The sequence below is a fragment of the Mesoplodon mirus genome (genome assembly GCF_964341445.2).
Source record: "Mesoplodon mirus genome assembly, chromosome: 5".
NCBI lineage: Eukaryota > Metazoa > Chordata > Mammalia > Artiodactyla > Ziphiidae > Mesoplodon > Mesoplodon mirus.
Genome location: NC_138980.1, coordinates 60,610,878 through 60,630,110, shown reverse-complemented (window position 1 = coordinate 60,630,110; position 19,233 = coordinate 60,610,878). Strand labels below are relative to the sequence as shown.

At 40.2% G+C, this 19,233-nt stretch overlaps 1 protein-coding gene across 4 annotated transcripts in view; it reads right to left on the bottom strand.

The window, feature by feature from the left end:
- The window catches only part of PPP2R2B (protein phosphatase 2 regulatory subunit Bbeta), a gene marked incomplete at both ends in the record, with an annotated part of 456,792 nt that overhangs the window by 258,731 nt on the left and 178,828 nt on the right, over window positions 1–19,233 (bottom strand). Inside the window, one exon of one of the 4 annotated variants that reach the window (XM_082622567.1) lies at window positions 12,875–12,911. The exons of the other annotated variants lie outside the window; for them this stretch is intronic. Within the exon in view, the coding sequence (XP_082478693.1) occupies window positions 12,875–12,911 (37 nt within the window). Of the gene's footprint in view, window positions 1–12,874; window positions 12,912–19,233 lie in introns of those variants that run through there. 4 annotated transcript variants of the gene reach the window in all.

Below are 19,233 nucleotides of genomic sequence, written 5' to 3'. Positions count from 1 at the left end.
ATGGACTGTAAGATCAGGTAAGTCACTGGTGTTCTCTCACAAGAGAGAAAAAGTGCAAGTCAGAAGATATACTATCATTGTCCATTTTGGCCACAACTAACCATGTCACTCAATTTCTCAAAGGCTCGGCATTCTTCTATGACTTGGAGGTGGTTCTGCTCGCTTCATCTATTTTACAGAATTATCATGACCATGAGATAATGATTTCAAAAAATGTATTACATTATTCCAAAATGCCAGACAAATAAAAGGCCATCTTCTTCCCTGGCCTCCTTGGATCCTTGCTCCTCCTTCATACACACTAACAAGCTGTTGGCAGGACCCCCAAGATGTCACTATGCACCTACGAGCATTCGTTTCAGAAACAGCCAACCACATATCTGGAAATCCAGAAGCCACAGTCAGGGTGGAAGACCTGCCTGCCTAGCTCCACCCTGTGCAACTTAATTTTTGGAGAAGAAAATGGAGATGCCATTCACAAAGCACCCTGGACATTGAAAGACGCAATTCCATTACAAAGAAGAGCTCAAAAGCAATTCCACTATGAAAAGAGTCCAACAAAAACAGCTGGGTTTAGCACCTACACTTCTTTCTTTTCATCACTTTGCTTGCTCCTCCCCGCTTTCTTCTCCCCACTGGTAACCATTAGTCTGTTCTCCATATCTATAAGTCTGTTTCTGTTTTGTTATATACATTTGTTTTATTTTTTAGATTCCACATGTAAGTGATAACAGCATTTGTCTCTCTCTGTCTGACTTATTTCACTGAGCATAATACTCTCTAGGTCTATCCATGTCATTGCAAATGACAGAATTTCATTCTTTTTTATGGTTGAGTAATATTCCATTGTGTGTATACATATATATATACACACACACACGTCTATATATCCATGCCCCCACGTCCCCCCCCACACACCCCACATCTTCTTTATCCATTCATCTGTTGATGGACATTCATCTGTTGCTTACTGTGGTACATGTATCTTTTTGAATCATTATTTTCATTCTCTTCGGAAACTCCAGGAGTGGGATTTGCTGGGTCATACAGTAGTTCTATTTTTAGTTTTTTTGAGAAACCTCAATACTGTTTTCCACAGTGGCTGTATCAATTTACATTCCCACCGACGGGGTACAAGAGTTCCCTTTTTTCTATATCCTCAACATTTGTTATTTGTAGTCTTTTTGATGATAGCCATTCTGACAGGTATGAGGTGACATCTCATCATGGTTTGGGTTTGTATTTCTCTGATGATTAGCAATGTCGTGCGTATTTTCATGTGCCTTTTGGACACCTGTATGTCTTTGGAAAAATGTATATATGGGTCTTCTGTCCATTTTTTAAATGAGTTGTTTGTTTTTCTGATATTGAATTGTATAAGCTGTTTATGTATTTTGGAATATTAATCTTGGTCATATCATTGGTAAATATTTTCTCCCATTCAGTAGGTTGTCTTTTCATTTTGTTGATGGCTTCCCTTATTATACAAAAGCTTTTAAGTTAAAATGTCCATACTGCCTGAAGCAATCTACAGATTTAATGCAACCCCTATCAAAATACTCAAAACATTTTTCACAGAGTTAGAGCAAATAATCCTAAAATTCACATGGACCCACAAAAGACCCTGAATTCCCAAAGCAATATTGAGGGAAAAAAAAAAAGCAAATCTGGAGGTATCATGGTTCCTGACTTCAGACTGTACTACAAAGCTACAGGAACCAAAAAAGCATGGTACTGGCACAAAAACAGCTACATAGTTCAATGCAACAGAATATAGAGCCCAGAAATAAACACAGGTACCTACGGTCAATTAATCTCTGACAAAGGAAGCAAGAATGTACAATGGAGCAAGGACAGTCTCTTTAATAAGTGGCGCTGGGAAAACTGGACAACCACATGTAAACCAATGAGATTAGAACATTTTCTCACACTATATACAAAAATAAACTCAAAAGGGATTAAAGACCTAAATGTAAGACCTGAAACCATAAAAATCCTAGGAGAGAACATAGGCAGAACACTCTTGACATAAATCATAGCAATATTTCTTTGGATCTCTTAAGGCAAAAGAAATAAAAGCAAAAGTCTCTCATTTGTTTTCATCACAGCATAATTTATGATTACCTTATTTACTAGATTTTGTTTTGTATTTGCCTTTCTCCTCCATGACCTTCTAAACTCCAGGAAGGATAGGCAACATGTAGGGTCAGCTCACAATTAGAACTCCAGTGTGTAAACCAGGACCAACGCTCATATAGTAGGTGTTCCACTACCATATAGTGGACATTCACTAACTATTAATTGAGTGAAAGAAACAGGCAATTTGAGTATGTGCACTAAAGTCAGTTTCCCACGTGCAGGTATTAAGGCAGAAATGTTGACTAACGTGTTTGAAAAAGATTTCACCAGCAAGTGTAAAGCTAAAAAGATTTCTGACTAGGAGTTTGAAAGCTCTAGACCTGAGCTGTCCCATACAGTCAGTCACTAGCCACGCGTGGCTACTGCACACGTGAAATGAGGCTAGTGTGAATGGCGTGTGCCGTAAGTATAAAATACACACCAGGCTTTGAAGACAAGACAAGGAAAAGAATATAAAATATCTAATTCTTAATGTTTATCCTGATTACATGTTGAAATGACAATTTTTCAATATATTGGTGAAATGTATTATTAAAATTAATTTCACCTGTTTTCTTTACTGTTTAAATGTGGCTATAGAAAATTAACATTACACACATGGTTTGTATTACATTTCTATTGGATGATGCTGGTCTAGAGCATTTCAGAGCTAAGCTGATTGTTATGTTTATGGCTTTAAAAAAATTATCTATGATGGTACATATTAGGGGTGGAAAATATGTAGATGTTTCAAAGTCACTACCTAAAATTCTTAACATTATCCTACACTTTTTAAATCTTATGCAGATAGTAGGAAATTGTCCAGGCATCACATACTGTAATATGTCTGACTCCTAGACAGAAAAAGATTTTCACAAAATTGTACAGTCAGTATTTGCCCTATTGTTAGACTTCAAATTCTTTAACTCGACTTCCAGATTCCCTACCATGATCTCTCCACCTGTACAACTGAAATAGCTTCCTAAATGGTCTTCCACTTCCAACCGATTTGTTTTCAAACAATAGCCAGTATTTTATGGTGACCCTAGGCTAAAGTCCAAATCCTGAATCCAGTCTTCAATTCCTGACATAATGCTGGACCTACTTACTTCTCTTTCTCCCTCCTTAGACTCCACACTCCAGCCACTCTCAACTCTATAAAGTTCTGTAAAGGTGCCACACTTTCTTTGGCTTTTGGACATTTGTTCCTTCTGCTAGAGCCCACACCCATCACCCTCCTTTTATCTCATCAACTCCTATCCTGTTCCTAGTGTAGGGTTAGAGAAGACCACTGTGTCTGGTGTGTAGAATTCAAGGGAAGGGCATTCTCCTGGCCTCCAGCACCTCTTTCTTGCCTCTGCCACTACCATCACACCACCACCACAGGGTTTATGACATGGCAGGCATGTGCTAGGTACTCTCCATGATCACCGCACTGAGTCTTCACCATAAATCTGTGAGCTGACAGCAGCAGTAGAAGCTTACATTTATCTAGCACAGTGTGCCGAGACTTGTTCTAAGCATTTCACAGGTATTACCCCAGACCTCAGGACAACTCTCTGAGGTAGGTACTATTATTATTCTACTTACTGATGAGGAACTAAAGTCCAGATAGATTTAGTAAACCACCTAGCTCTGTAGCTGGGGGTTTGAGCCCCTGTAGTTTGACCTCACAGTCTATATTGATTCATGGCAGGTTTTATCACCATTTTAGAGATGAGGAAACAGAAGATCAGAGGGTCAAGTAAACTGTCCAAAGTGGTCATGTCAGGATTTGAAGGACCAGTTAGATGCCCTACTGTTTCTCCCAATCACTCTATACATCCTCCTTCATTATACTGTATTACGACTGCCTACTAGCTTACTGGATTCCCTCACTAGACTATAAGCTCCTTATTCTTTAAATTTTAAAAACAGTTTTAGATTTACAGAAAAATTAAGCACATAGCACAGAGAATTCCCATATACCTCTTGCAGAGTTTTCCCTATTATGAATATCTTGTTAGTGTAGGACATTTGTTATAATTAATGAGCCAGTATTAATATATTACTATTAACTAAAGTCCATAGTTTAATTAGTATTTCCTCAGTTTTTACCTAATGTCCTTTTTCTGCACTAGGATCCCTTCTAGGATACTATGTTACACTTGTCACGTTTCCTTAGGCTCCTCTTCTGTGGCAGTTTCTCAGACTTTCCTTGCCTTTGGTGACCTTCACAGTTTTGAATACGAACAGGTGTACTGTAGGATAGATACTCCTCTATTGGAATTTGTCTGATGTTTTTCTCCTGATCAAAGATCAAAGAGAACGTGACAAAGTGTCATAGTCATCACATCCTATCAAGGATGCCTACTATCAACATGAATTATGACTGTTCATGCGGACCTTGATCACTAGCTGAAGTAATGTCTGTCAGGTTTCTCCTCTGTAAAGTTACGCTTCCTGTCCCTGCCCCCCTGTCTTCCTCATCTTTACTCTGTAGAAAGAAGTCTTTATGTGCAGCCCACACTTAAGGAATGGGGAATTATGCCTACTTGCTATGTTCCTTGAGGCTGGGTCTTCTATATAATTTATTTGGCATTCCACAAGGGAGATTTTTCTCTTCTCTCCCATTTATTAATTTATTCAGTTCTTCATATCAGTATGGATTCATGGATATTTATTTTATACTTTGGGATATAATCCAATACTACTATGTTTTTTTATTCCAATTATTCCACTTGAGCCACTGGGAACTCCTTCAGTCAGCTCCTGTGTCACTCTGACACACTCTCATCAATGTAGGTTTTTTTTCTTTTTCTTTTCTGAGCACTTCCTTACATTTTGGGACCATAAGAGACTCTGACGTCATCTCATATATTTTCTTCTCCAGTCCCCAAACCAGATATTTCTCCCAGGATTCCAGGGTCATTTTATTGGAGAATGGTTTTAGAAATCAAGAGCTGCGTGCTAGTTGGGCCTATTGCTACTGGGGTGTCATTTCTTTTAGGTGCTCTCAGCTGACACAGAAATAAATATATGTAGGCATACAACTCTGTGTATATACACATAAATACTTCCCTATGCAATCATGTGTATCTATATAAACTTAAACAGGAGTTCCTTCTGATGTCTCCAACTCTAATCCATTACCACATGGATCACTCTAACCTTCTGCCCTTGCTTATCTGTAAATTCCCACGCCAACAGTGGGCAATGACTGTAAGCTTCTTAAAGGTAGCTTCTTCCTTATTCACGGCTGTACCCCAAGTACAGTGCTTGCCACATATAATACACATGTTGGGTTTACCAAACAATTTCAATTCTGGAAGGGACTACAGATGAATTTACAAATGTCACCAAATATGGATTTCAAAGACTAAACTCACAACAATTTATTAGGGCAACAATAAAAGAGGGTGCACTAACCAAGGTCTGATTTAAGTGTGTTTATTCAACTTCGTGAAGGGAAAATGACAGTAATACATCTAAGCTACGCAAAAAGGATTCAGGCTTCCCTGAAAAGGATTCAAGTGGCATAAAATGGTTTGTTTCTCCACAGCAATTTACATGTATTAAAACAGATAATGGGCATAATCATTGTCAAAATACAGCTTCCACCCTGTATAATGTCTTAATATATGCTCGAAGTTCCTGACAAACAGGAACAAAGCCACGGCGGATTAGACCCTAAGTGGTGGATGACTCTAACAGCACAGCAGAAAAACCAATCTCACACTTCTGGGAAGGAAAATAAGACCTGAGAACAGCCTTTGAAGGAGAATGGGAAAGTACAAAGGGAAAGATGCTCAAGCGATACATCAGCTGGATGGGGAACTGGGCGCTAATGTGACACTCTGCTGCATTAATGATGCTAATTTATGTCTGGGTGTGTGTGAATGACACAGAGGAGACTTGAAGAGGTCTATATTATACCATGGAGAAGCTCATCTTGAATCTCTTGGAAGGGTACGTGCTTTATATGGGGACTGCCTCACATGGGCATATATTATGTGGATTCTGTGTCAGTTGCATATGACCAAATCACTTGTTTCTGTAAATCTATTCTGGAACGTTTCCATTCTGCCCTTTACACTGCAGCCAGAATGATCTTTTTGAAAAACAAATTTGGTCACTGCTCCCCATCTTCCCTACATTTAAATATTTTAACATTTCCTTTGACTCCTAGGATAAAAAGCAATACAGTCCTCATATGCCCTCAAGGTTCTGCAAGATCTGGCTTCTGTCTAATGCTTACCTTGTGGGAACTCAAGCCACATGGGTCACCTTTCACTTCTCTGGACACACACTCTCTTTACTGCAACTACTATACATATATTTTTGCATCTCCTCTTCAACACAGCTAACTCCTACTACCGCTTCAGGATCTAGCCCAGTCCCCTCTTCACCAGGGGCGTCCCCTGTCCAGGTCACTCTCATAGCACCACAAACTCTTCCTCTGCAGAGCCTGTCACAGTCACAACTGTATATTTATCTTTGTTATTCTTTGGTTAATGTATTTCCCCAGATGGCCTCGTTACTCCATATTCCTGGCATCTAACCCCATGCCTGGCACACAATAAGTGTCCCCTAAATATCTATTAAATAAATGAATGAAAAGTGACCACACCATCCACCTACACTATTGCCAAGGCGTCCCTGAACATCAACGCCCTTCACTGAATTCTGAAGAATACAACAGTTCACTCTAGAAATTTGATTGGTTACCCTTGTGATGAGTATAAGAAATATCACTGGTAGGTTCCAGTAGTTTCCAAAGGTATAGGAAATCCCTTTTATCGTACGGGTCATTAGTGCATTGAAATGGATATTATGTGGAAGTGAACATAAAGGGGACATAAAAAACAATCCTACGCAGATGAGGTCAGCTATGGCACCAGTTGTTTACCAGTCCTAATTCTTAAGATCATTGTCATCAAGTAATTTTGCTTTTTTTCACAAAATCCCAAATGATACTATTAGCTTTCAAGCTCTCATCATTGTGCCTGAATTTTATTCAACAAATATTTACTGAGCATATTTATTATATGTCAGGCACTGCTTTAGACCCTGGGATAAATGCTGAGCAAGAGACACAAGGTTCTCACCTTCCAGGGGAGGAGACAGTCAACACAGACTGATAGTCCTTTCAGATTAGTGAATTTCAGGTGAGTGTGGGATTAGTTCTGATGAGGAAAGAAGTCATGTGCTATGGGAGTGCGATCATTCCCATTATCTCAACATGATCTCAAGTAATCTAATGTCTCACCGGGATAACCTGTATCATTATTGCTCTGTGGTATCAAGTGGATCACAGTGTTTCCACTTGATGAAGGATGAAAGGATTTTGTTTTAATGTCATGGTCTCGCATGAGGATTTCTTATTATTTTTAAATTTTATTTATTTATTTTTGGCTGTGTTGGGCTTTGCTGCTATGCGCGGGCTTTCTCTAGTTGTGGCGAGCAGGGGGTACTCTTCGTTGTGGTGCACGGGCTTCTCATTGCAGTGGCTTCTCTTGTTGCGGAGCATGGGCTGTAGGTGCACAGGCTTCACTAGTTGTGGCACGCGGGCTCAGCAGTTGTGGCTTGCGGGCTCTAGAGCGCAGGCTCAGTAGTTGTGGCGCAGGGGCTTAGTTACTCTGCGGCATGTGGGATCTTCCCAGACCAGGGCTCAAACCCATGTCCCTTGCATTGGCAGGTGGATTCTTAATCACTGTGCCACCAGGGAAGGCCCTCCCATAAGGATTTAAATGTATTTACTTCTTCGGGTTAAATAAAAGATTAGGGAAGGCATCAGGTATATCTTTTCTAAGGAGTCATTATAACCCCTCAAAATCTCTAGTGCCAGTTTTGGTGTACCCTGAAGGATCAAAGTGCCTGTTCTCAAAGATGAATATCTCAACAGAGCATCTGTCTCATGCCAAAGGAGTTTTCATTGAGTTTTAGTGATAAGCACTGAAAAGAGTAGTTACTGCCACAGAAAATTTTAAAGATATCTATGGAAAGACTGTAAACTTTGCAAAGATTGAGTCAAGACTCTTGAAAACCATTATACAACTTAAGGCCTAAGATAGTGTTCGGAGCATAACTGGCCCTCAATAATTACGTGTTACATGTTTGCTGAATGAATGGTCATACGTTGAGAAAATCAACTAGTTGAAGTTTGGGACCAGAGTGGAGCAAAAAGAGAAAGAATAGTACTGAAGGGGCTTGATTCGCAAGAGGAAAGGCCACAGAGAAAGGGCACCAGAACAGTTATCCTCTTCATCCCCTTTTGATGAAGGTGGAAGACTTAAGAGGTGTCGGTCAGGAAGCTGGGAGAATCTCAGGAACAGACAGCGGCAGCCCCGAGGTCCCACAGCTCAAGTCTAATGCTCCAGCCGACCGTCTCCAATGGAAAAGAACAATCAGCAGATTGATAAATTCTTCCATTTACACCCCTGAACAAATAAACTAATTGCATCTTTGTTTTTAACCTAACAAATCATAGCTTGATTACAAGTCATTAGTGACCATTAATACATGAAACTGTTTGCATTTCACTAGTATATCTGAGTTACAGTCTTGCCTTTCACATTAGCTCAATCAAGCTTCCAAAGGGAAAACCCCCTTATCAGGGCCTCAAGTGGGACTTAAACAAACTAACAATTAGCCTCTGGAATTGAACTATGATGCAGAAGAATTCATTATTTTAGTTCACTGCGGATCTCCCTACACTAGTTACACCCAGCCACTCCCTCTGGAGTGGAGATGTGCTCTCTGTGCCCAGAGAGTTTGCAGCTGCCTCTCTCGGAACCTTCGCAATGACTCCCAATGGCGCCTAATGCATTGGCCAGCAACACGGACCGGCTTGTGTGACCCTAGTGCAGACAGCCCAAAGTTCACAACACAATGGCTGATTAGAGTGCAGACAAATGCAAGAAGCATGTTGGGGAAACTGTCAAAAACATCGAGGTGACGGGGAGAGAGTCTATTTGGCAAAAAAGTGGAGGCAAGGCAGAAAAAATATATATATATACACACATATATACACATGTATATATATATATATATATATATATATATATATGTATATATATTTATGTCAACCAGGTACTCCAGAATTTTTTAGAGTCCATCTGGGGCTTTGAATTATCCATATTAGAAGCCACGATCTTGAAAAGAACTGGATAGTTGCCAAGCTTCCATTTCATTTTGTGCCGAATAATCAGAGTGGGCATGGAGTGATTAACAGAGATTAATGATCTCAAATGTTTGAGGATTTTTTTTTTTTTAGCAGAGGGAGGAACACTCCCAAACACATTCTCTCTCTATTTTAAAATTTTATTTATTTGCTTACTTATTTATTTATTTTTGGCTGCATTGGGTCTTCGTTGCTGCGCGCGGGTTTTCTCTAGTTGCGGCGAGTGGGGGCTACTCTTCGTTGCTGTGCGCGGGCTCCTCATTGCTGTGGCTTCTCTTGTTGCGGAGCATGGGCTCTAGGCACACAGGCTTCAGTAGTTGTGGCTCGCGGGCTCTAGAGCTCAGGCTCAGTAGTTGTGGCGCACGGGCTTAGTTGCTCCGCAGCGTGTGGGATCTTCCCGGACCAGGGCTCGAGCCCATGTCCCCTGCATTGGCAGGTGGATTCTTAACCACTGCACCACCAGGGAAGTCCTGTTTGAGGACTTTCTAATATAACAATTGTCTTTTGGGAGCAAATCCATGGTCCATCTCATCTAATGTTCTGTTGCTTCAAAACATGTTCCCCAGAGAAAGCCACTTTTGACTACTAACGTGCTGAGGCCATGGAATTAGAGGGGTTGCTAACAAGGCAAGAAACAGCAGCCCATATATGGCTGAAAGCAGTTTTCCTTTTTATTCTAGGTTAGCTGCCGAGAACAGGACTCATGCCTCAGCTCAACACGTACAGTGACAGCACAGAGTTCCACGCAGTTTAAAAAGCTCTTTCAAATGAATTGCCCCACTCATCTCTCCATCAGCCCCGTGAAAAAGTTAGGTTATGAACAGCACAGTAATGATAGAAAATGTGGGCTGTAGAGTCAACTTCTGTTTTTAAATCCTGGCTTTTCCACTGACTAGCAGGGTGACCTTGAGCGAGTCATGGAGCCTTTCTGAACTTCACTTTTCTCATCTGAAAAACAGAGATAAGGGTGCCTACCTCATACAGAGATTGTAAAACTCTGATAGGTAATTAATGCATGGAAAATGTTTAATATACTTAAACATGGTGCCTAATAAGTGCTCAGGAAATGTGAACTGCTTCTGTTTACCTTTTTCTCCTCCTCCCCACCACCCCCGCCCAATCCCCACCACCCGTCAGGACCACCATCTTTGCAACTACCGATATCACCATCTATCTTCCCCCGCAGGAAGATAAGGAAACTCAATCTCCAAGATGGGCTTTTTTTCTGAAGTCAAGCAACTACTAAGTCAGGTAGGACTAACCCATTATCTTCTGATCATACCATCCGCCCTACCTGGAGCACTTCATCCCTCTTCCCTTCACCTTGCTCCTCCTCAACCATCAGGTCTCAGCTTAGCCACCTCCTTCTTCATGAGCCCTCCTCTGAGCCCTCCCCCATCATCTTAGAGTCCCTTGTCCTCCCCCCATCACAGAACTTCTCAGACTACATAATAACTGCCTGTTGTCCTGTCTCTGTCCCCCACTAGGGCATGAGTTCCTTAACAGAAGAGTCCAGGTATGTATACTATACTTTCACATCCCCGGTACAAAGCACAGCACATAGTAAGTGCTCAATAAATACTTAGTAAATAAAAGGATGAATGGCAGACTCCTTTCATACCAATCTGCTGCTACATATTAAAGTATTATTTCTCCCTGGAGCACAATTTGGGCAATCAGAGATTGCAACACACGACTTCATGCCTTATACTGCTATTACATAATCTTCACCTCTCGTTGAAAACTCAAGGCAATCTTAACCAAATTCTAATGGAGTCCATTTCTGAAGAAAGTACCTTAACTTGTGAAAATAATGCCTCAAATGGCACTGATGTTAATACACACACACACTCATTCGTTTCATACCTCATGCTTATTCACAAACTATGCATGTGCTTACAGTCACCAACCCCTGAGCATTTTGAAAAGGGCACCATCTTTTTTTTTTTTGGCCATGCCCCACAGCATGTGGGATCTTAGTTCCCTGACCAGGAATCAAACCCAGGCTCCCTGCACTAGAGGGGCAGAGTCTTAACCACTGGACCACCAGGGAAGTCCAAGGGCACCATCTTTTAACTTTGAAGGTATTTTTCAGAAACATTTGGACTTGATGAGACACAATGAAAAGCCAATATTCACCCTTGCTATTCTTCCTCCAAGCAAGCACTGAAAATTCTCACTCTGAACTGTCTCTTTCTCACTAGCAGCTTTAGTACTTTTGGAAATTTTGAGTCCGACATGATGCAGACCCGCAAAACATGACCAAATACTCTAGTCCTTCCCTCTCCCTCCCTCTTGGAGGAGGTATAGAGGGCATAAATTTGGAAGCTTCAGGGAAATCCATTCAAAGTCCAGCTAGTCTTATCTCATTAAAGTACTGTTACTGAGGACAAACCAAATAAAACTCAGCCCTCCAGTCAATACCATATTAGAATGCATTGAAAATGTGACTTGGATGACAGGAATGAAAGAAAAGTACATTGAAATTATAACAGACATAAACTCATTATTAAAATAAGTCAGACAGAAAAATGTAAATTTCTCTATAGCAAGGAAAGAGCTGAACTCCACATCACAAGTACCACAAGGTATTACTTAAAAACAAACCCTGCTCTCCTATTATCTTATTTTAAAAAGCACATTAAGAAATATAACCTGTATGGAGTCTACAGAAATGTATAAAGCTAAAGTTGCATAATTCCTTTGGGACACCAATGCCTGACACAGCCTTATCCATAGACTGATGGAGAACGTGCATAAACATACATACATACATATAAATATACACATCTGCTCTTTCTTTTCTTCTCCCACTAAGTCATTAACCACCTTTTTCATTTCATTTCCCTATAATAAATATTTATTTGGAAACTCTTCTTTCCCCATTCCTTCTCTCAAAAGGAGCTCTTCTCTTCTGAATCTCTTACTCTTTTCTCCGTCTCAGAGTTCTTACCTACCTGTTACAAATTCCACCTCAAGGGAAAATCTCTGATGATTCTTTTTTCTTAAATAAAAATACATTGTTCTTTTGCACTAAATTTTATTTTCCAGGGCCCCCAAAATACAGCCAAATGTGGAGGCTATCAAGCTAAAGAGTCTCCCTGTACTGTTTCAAGAAAGAAATAAAAACAAGGCAGCAGATGTCTTCATGCTACCTCCTCCAAATAAGGTGGGGCTGTTTAGGGGTTATACTGAAAGGGATTCCAGTATAGAAGCCCATATTGTCTGTCTTCGCCTGCTGACCCCAACTCTTTTATCTGTTAGAACAGTTAATATACCTGTCTGGTTCACTAGCCTATTCTACATACCTCTTAAGCATCTATAAAGTAGGGTCTATTCTTATCTAGCCTAATCCCTCTCTCCTGGTAGTTTCTTGGCTAATTATTCTTTGTCTTTGCTGTGAACCAACGCATGTCATCAAAACGTGTTCTTAGAACAGTAAGTTCAGCGATGCTTCCGATTTACACTTTTTTTTTCAAATGCGAATGAATGGATTTGGGACCCACAGAACAACTTTTAAGCAATGGGAACTAGTCAACCCTTCCATGTTGCTATTTAATTAACAAGAGTAGGTATAAATAATCATACTAATACCTTTGTTTCCATAGGTGCTTTCCTCTGGATAATTCATGCTTCATTACCGTGCCACTATTCTCTGTCTTGTGTTCTCCCTTGGGTTCTGTGACAAACACAGGGCTCAGATCCAGACTCCAGAAGGTAGTGAAGCTTCCAAGTTTGTTAACGTACACAGGTGCATTACACACTCCCCAGATTCCTCTCTAGCATCTTTGTGTGAGGTTGCCCCTGACCTGTCAAAGTCCAGGCGAATGAGGTGACACCACCCACACTACAAAACCACTCTGTGCTTCAGCCTCCTCAACAGCAAGTGGGCTGCCTTCGGGTTTTGAAGAACAGTGGTTATCAAAGCGTTGCTCTGGACCAGCAGTAGCAGCATCACCTGGGAAACCATTAGAAAGCAAACTTTCAGGCCCCATCCCAGACCTAGTAAATTAGAAACTCTGGGGGGAGGCCCAGCAATTTGTGTTTAACAAACACTTCAGGTGATTCTAATAGCATTAGAGTGGAAAACAACAGCCATCGGGCATCTAGGGAGTTTGGGGGAGGCCTGCGGTTAGGAGAGCTATCTTTATAGGAAGAGGGATCACGTGCACAGGACCAAGCTTTGAGGTAAGGCTTCATAGTATAGTGCTAGGAGCAATGGGTAAAAAAGAGAGGTTGCTCTGATACACAGAACCACTTTTAAGCAATTGGAACTATTCAGAAATAGGAGCAAGTCATGTGACTTCTAATCATTGATTAGAAGAGGCTCCCTTTCTCTCAGAGTGCTCACAGGTATAAGATTATACTCTGGCAGAATCTACGAATAAGGCAATATAAAAAGTACTAAAAATAAAGCAAGGTTCTTTCAAAAACAACAAAATTAAGCCATAATAGGAAGCTTAATAGGAAGCTTCAACATACTACTAATATAGAAAGAGAGGTTTATAATTAATCTATTATCATTAATTTTTTAATATCTCAAAGCTATCACCTTTAAAAACTACCCTACTGATGGTGCCTAGAGTAGATAATGGATTTTTGTTTCCTAATGCTTTATTTCTTATTCAGAAAAGACCAGCAGTTGGCTTAGATTCTCATAAGATTCCATTTATTATTATATGAGATTATATTTATTATTTAAAAGGGACCAATCACCACCAGCCAGAACTGATACTACATCAAAGATTAAGGGTGAGGTATTAACTTACTTCTCCTCTGTTTTGTAACCAAAACAACCATCTTTTGACAGTCATGATTTTGCTTCAGGATAGTTAGATAACTGAATTAATATTAATGAAAAGACAACCTAACATTATTTAGCCATTATTACATACCATGTACCTGGCACTGTCCTGAGCACATCATATACACTGCAGTATTTAATATTCACAGCAACCTTAGGAAGTTAAGCATTGTTATCCTCATTCTAAAGAGGAGGCACCTGGGCTGACAGAGGTTCAATAACTTGCCCAAGGTCATAGAACTAGCAAGTGATGGAGTCAGGAAACAAAGCCAGTGGTTTCCAGAGTCAGGGTTCTTAATCCTTTGAGTATATCTTTTTAGTATAATCCTGAACTCTAGGGATTTGGAGGGCAGAAAGAATGTTTGGCGCAGTGCAAATAACACTTAGGACCATTTAAGGCTTCTAGAAATACTAAAGACAACCAACAATCAAAAAACCACTTAATGAATGTTCAATCTGTGTCAGGTACTGAATTAACCATTGTACAACTCCTATCTCACTTAATCCTTACGGCACCATGAAAGGTGGTTACCACTGTCATGATTTTACATATGGGTAACTATAGTTAGAGGATTTAAGTAATGAGCCAATCTTCTTAATAAAGAATACACTGCTCACATAATTAAATGTAAAGGAAGCAAAATATGTACTGAGCAGGTAAAAACCACTCAGTAAATGTAACTTCCCTTCCCTTATATTAAGTTTCCAGGGATAAGGATGGTGTCAGTGATGATTAATTCATTGTCTTTCTTACCTATCTTCTTACTTGTTCCATACGGCAGATACCTGTGAGTTAGATATCTGGGTGCTGTACACAGTCTTGAAATAGAACTAAGTTCACTGACTTCTCTACATCTTTATAATCACCAAACACTACCTCTTTGAGGCTTGCACCACTGGCTAGGATAGTGGCCCCCAAACCTGCCCATTTGGCAATAGTAGCAATGAACAACCTTAGGAATAAGACATATCCCACACCCAAGCCCAACAGTCAAAGGGTAACATGCCACATTGCTCTACCCAAAGAACCTTGTGCTAAGGATGTAGGTGGCCAACATCTCACAGAGAGAGTCAGCAAAAGTGAACACCTTTTCCCAAAACTGCAAGATTTCATCTAGTTGAGAGTTCAATGAAAGTTGATTTATTTAGTATTCTAATATCATGGGGAGAGCTCTGTTTTCAGAATCAGAGTCTCTGGACCTCAGTCATGTCTCCACCACAAACCAGCTATGTGATCATGGGCAAGCCGCTTAACTCCACTGGATCTGTTTTCTCACTGAGAAAATGAGACAAAATAAAACTTGTTCTCCAAATTTTTTGTGCATAGTAGATAAGAGTTGTGAAAATACTTTGCGGAAATATAAAACCCTGTCAGAAGTATGAGATGGGATTATTATTTTATGTAACTCATTCCTCGCCTAAAATTTGGCGGCCAATGTATCAACCTGGTTAGCCAAGTTGGTTTACTGACAGACTAATCTGAAAGGTAAGAGGAAGAGGACTGTTTAAAACTGATAATTAGCAGCTGTAGCAAGAACACCCATGGAACTATTTGCTCAGTTGTTTTGATGGTTAAGAGGGATTCATTTCCAATGACCTTACTTCTCTATAACCTTCGCAAATCCCTAGGTCAGTGAATGTTCCTAAGAAATAGGCTGAGAAACCTTTCCATGCAAGCAAAAAGGATTATCGGCAAACCATTATGTCACTAAACATGACAGAAACAATCTTCGTAGCTCAACAAATGGGGGCTCATTATATTTTGCCAAAGACACCTTTAGATTCCTATTCAGGTCTCAAGGTGCCAAGTTATTCACCCTCACATGTCTACATCAGAGCAGAAATTAGTCTATATGTAGATTGCTTGGGACAGCAGTGACAGGAGACAGGAAAAAGGGCATTTTTATGCTGCGAAAAAAAAAAAAGAAACTCCATCTGGAGTTAAACCTGGAGAGATGAATAAAAGATAGTATTTTAGTACTATTGATTGTTTTTACATTTCACTGAGAGGATTCAGCCAAAAGATTCAAGAGCAAAGAGATAAACATCAAGTAAACACTGGGATTGACATATATACACTAATATGTATAAAATAGATAACTAATAAGAACCTGCTATATAAAAAATCAAGTAAACAATTTCTTTGGTGCCCTTACATTTACCTTGGACTATGGTTCCCCCTCAAGTTATCTGATAGATTAACATGGCCTTGTGATGTGACACCATCATCCTGCTTTTCCTATTATACCTCTTTTCTTAAAATATTTTGTAGTCAATACAAACAGGTAAAAGTCTAAATTCTCCCTGGGCCTGTATTTGGAAAGGTAAATTCATTTCTTTTCAAGTCACTGGTTGTAAAGCTATAAAGCTGATTGCTTGATTAGTCACTCAAACTCTGGCTTTGGATCATCTTACCAAAGTTTACCTTCAGTATACCCAAAACAGAGGTTACAGAGGTTGCTTAGATCATGGTCAATGACTGGGAAGGAAACCAAGGTTTCTCAGACATAAGACATGCCAAACTTTTCAAAGCCAAGATCATCTCATTTTCCTGCTTCTGCTTCTCTGATAAAACATACCTATGCTCTGTTACTAACAGCCACTCTGCAATACACTACACATTGAACCAGCTGTCCCCCCAAGTGCCGGCCTCTCCAGTGGGTCTGGTTGTCACTAAACCACTGATTAAACATTTTAAGACTGGCTTTGGCAAAACATGCCAGAAATTCCTTCAGGGTAATTAAAACCACCTTCTGTGTCAATAAATACAGACAGTGAGATCCTTCATGTGCAGAGGGGCTGGTGCTGACCCACGGGCTCTAGGACATTTTTTCTTAGATGGCTTTTCCTTCACTGCAATTGATTTTAACTGACTCATCCAGACCCTTCCCCAGCCCCATTATGGAATGATTGGTTGAACTCAGAGGTGTCATCTTACCCTTATTGTTTAAGCCAAGAGACAGGACCAAAGGGTCTCTGAACCTAACGGCCAAGCTCATTGCCAAAGCCCTTTCACCCAGACCTACAGGTATGAGAACCTGAATGGAATTCTTGTTACAGAATGTGACAATTACTAGTGTCCACTTTTCACTACTTTTCCAGGGTTCCAACTGATTTTCATTTGAAGAATTATTAATGTGACTTCAAAGTAAAAAGAAGAACTCAGGTGAATATTTACTACATTGATATCCAGAGGCCTGTTCTTCGCACATAATAGACACTCCATGAATTATTTTTCACCCCAATAACAGCTTTATAATTTTTAGTATGTAAACAATGCATAACACTTACTGAAAACTGTCATTCATTAGAAAATATAAAGATAAATAGTAAAAATTACTAAAAGTTCCATCAGCCTGAGATAACCACCATTAATATTTTGATAACCATTCTGTTTGCTGAATTCTCACAGTTCACACCTACAGGAGGAATCATACTATATATATCATGGATGTGGTGAACTTTAATATTTTGAATTGTCTTTTTTTTGCTTACTTCTCCCCTCCCCGCCTCATAACCAATGTTAATAACCCTTTATATACTTTTTTCATTTGGATGCTATCATATACTAACTCATACGGCATGACTAAGGTTTCAGTTGCTTAATCAATACTTGCTGAATGGTTAAAGAGTAAAACATAAACACATAAACAAATGAATGGATGAACGAATAAATAATGGATCATGCTCTTAATTAGCTGGTACGATTTCCAAGTGATTGCAAAAAGCACATCTTTTGACAGCACACCTGTAGCTTTAAACCCTAGTGGGCATAGGAGAACCTGGCTTCAATATGTGAAGAGGGAGCCCCAAGTTCAAACTGCCACGTAAAGAATATGTAACTGGCTGCTGTCCTAACTACAGAGACATAATCAATTTACTCTCAAACTCAAATCCAGTTTAAAAACCATTTACTAAGCACCTGTACACCAAGCACTACACTGTCCTCTGTAGGATAAACTAAAGGGGTAAAGATGTGACAACTGTGTTCTGGGAATTTCTTTCCAGTTGGGGAGACAACATTCGGTCTGCCTCTTTCTGGCTGGCTGTCTGACCTTGGACTTCAGTTTTCTCATTCGTGAAATGGGAATGAGACCTATACATCACAGGATTGTTGTTAATGATTAAACAATTCAAGGAATTCAAGAAAAATGTCATGGGAAAATCTGGATTGGAGGCAGGTCACATAGGTACCAGGGAAGGGAAAAGGGTACTTATAGGAGCAGGGAAGCAGGAATGGCCTGGGGTAGTGAGGACCCTGCACAAGCCAGCCTGCCTGGTTTGAAGATCAGCTGGGAGAGACTCAGGTAAACGAAGGGACAGGCAGTAAACTGTAAGGCTTATAAGCACAGGAGAAAATCGTGAACAGACTAATCTTCTTAAAGGGTCAAACAAAAGGTGGAAAATGTGTTTTGCCTCTTCAGCATGTGCCAACGTCTAGATTAAGGCCATCCATATGAGTGACTCAAAGGCAACCTGCTTGTCAAGTAACTGGAAAAAGAAAAGACCTGGCCTGCACAATGGGCTCACATCCAAGTTTCTTAGACTTATAGGAAAAATTCTGATCGGAAAATTTCCATCTCAAATTGTGCTGAGAAAGCTTAGGAACTGAGTAAGCATGTTGGCAGCAGAAGTACAACATGATAATCAGACTCTTTTTGCATTTTTCACCACAGTGCACAGTTCTTCAGGTCCTGGGGAGACCTTAGCAGGTTTTTGATCTCTGACGCTGTGAGGGGTCAGAGAACCCATAAGGAAATACACCTTGTTCACAAATGCAACTGCACCCAAAACTTTCCTCCTATGTCCTATGAAGTAACCAGAGAGTTCTGACTTCCAAAGCATAGTATGTTAATTTCACCCAGGCTAATCCTACAGATCTGGAGTTGGGATTAGATATTAATCATTGCAGGAGACATCAACTGGAGGCACTGAGCTGTCCCAGTCTCTCTTGTTAAGCTCAGGGTCCCAGGGCAGCTCTTCTCCCCTGTGTCATATCTTTTCCTTTTAAACTAGAACCACTGATGAATTCCTGGAAGCCTATCCCCACGCATCTGTGCTGCCCTAATTAATACTCTTTCGCTCCATCCCGCCTGCCCTGGCCTCCCAGACAGCAGAGAAAGGAGATGAGAGGTAGATTTTAACATTA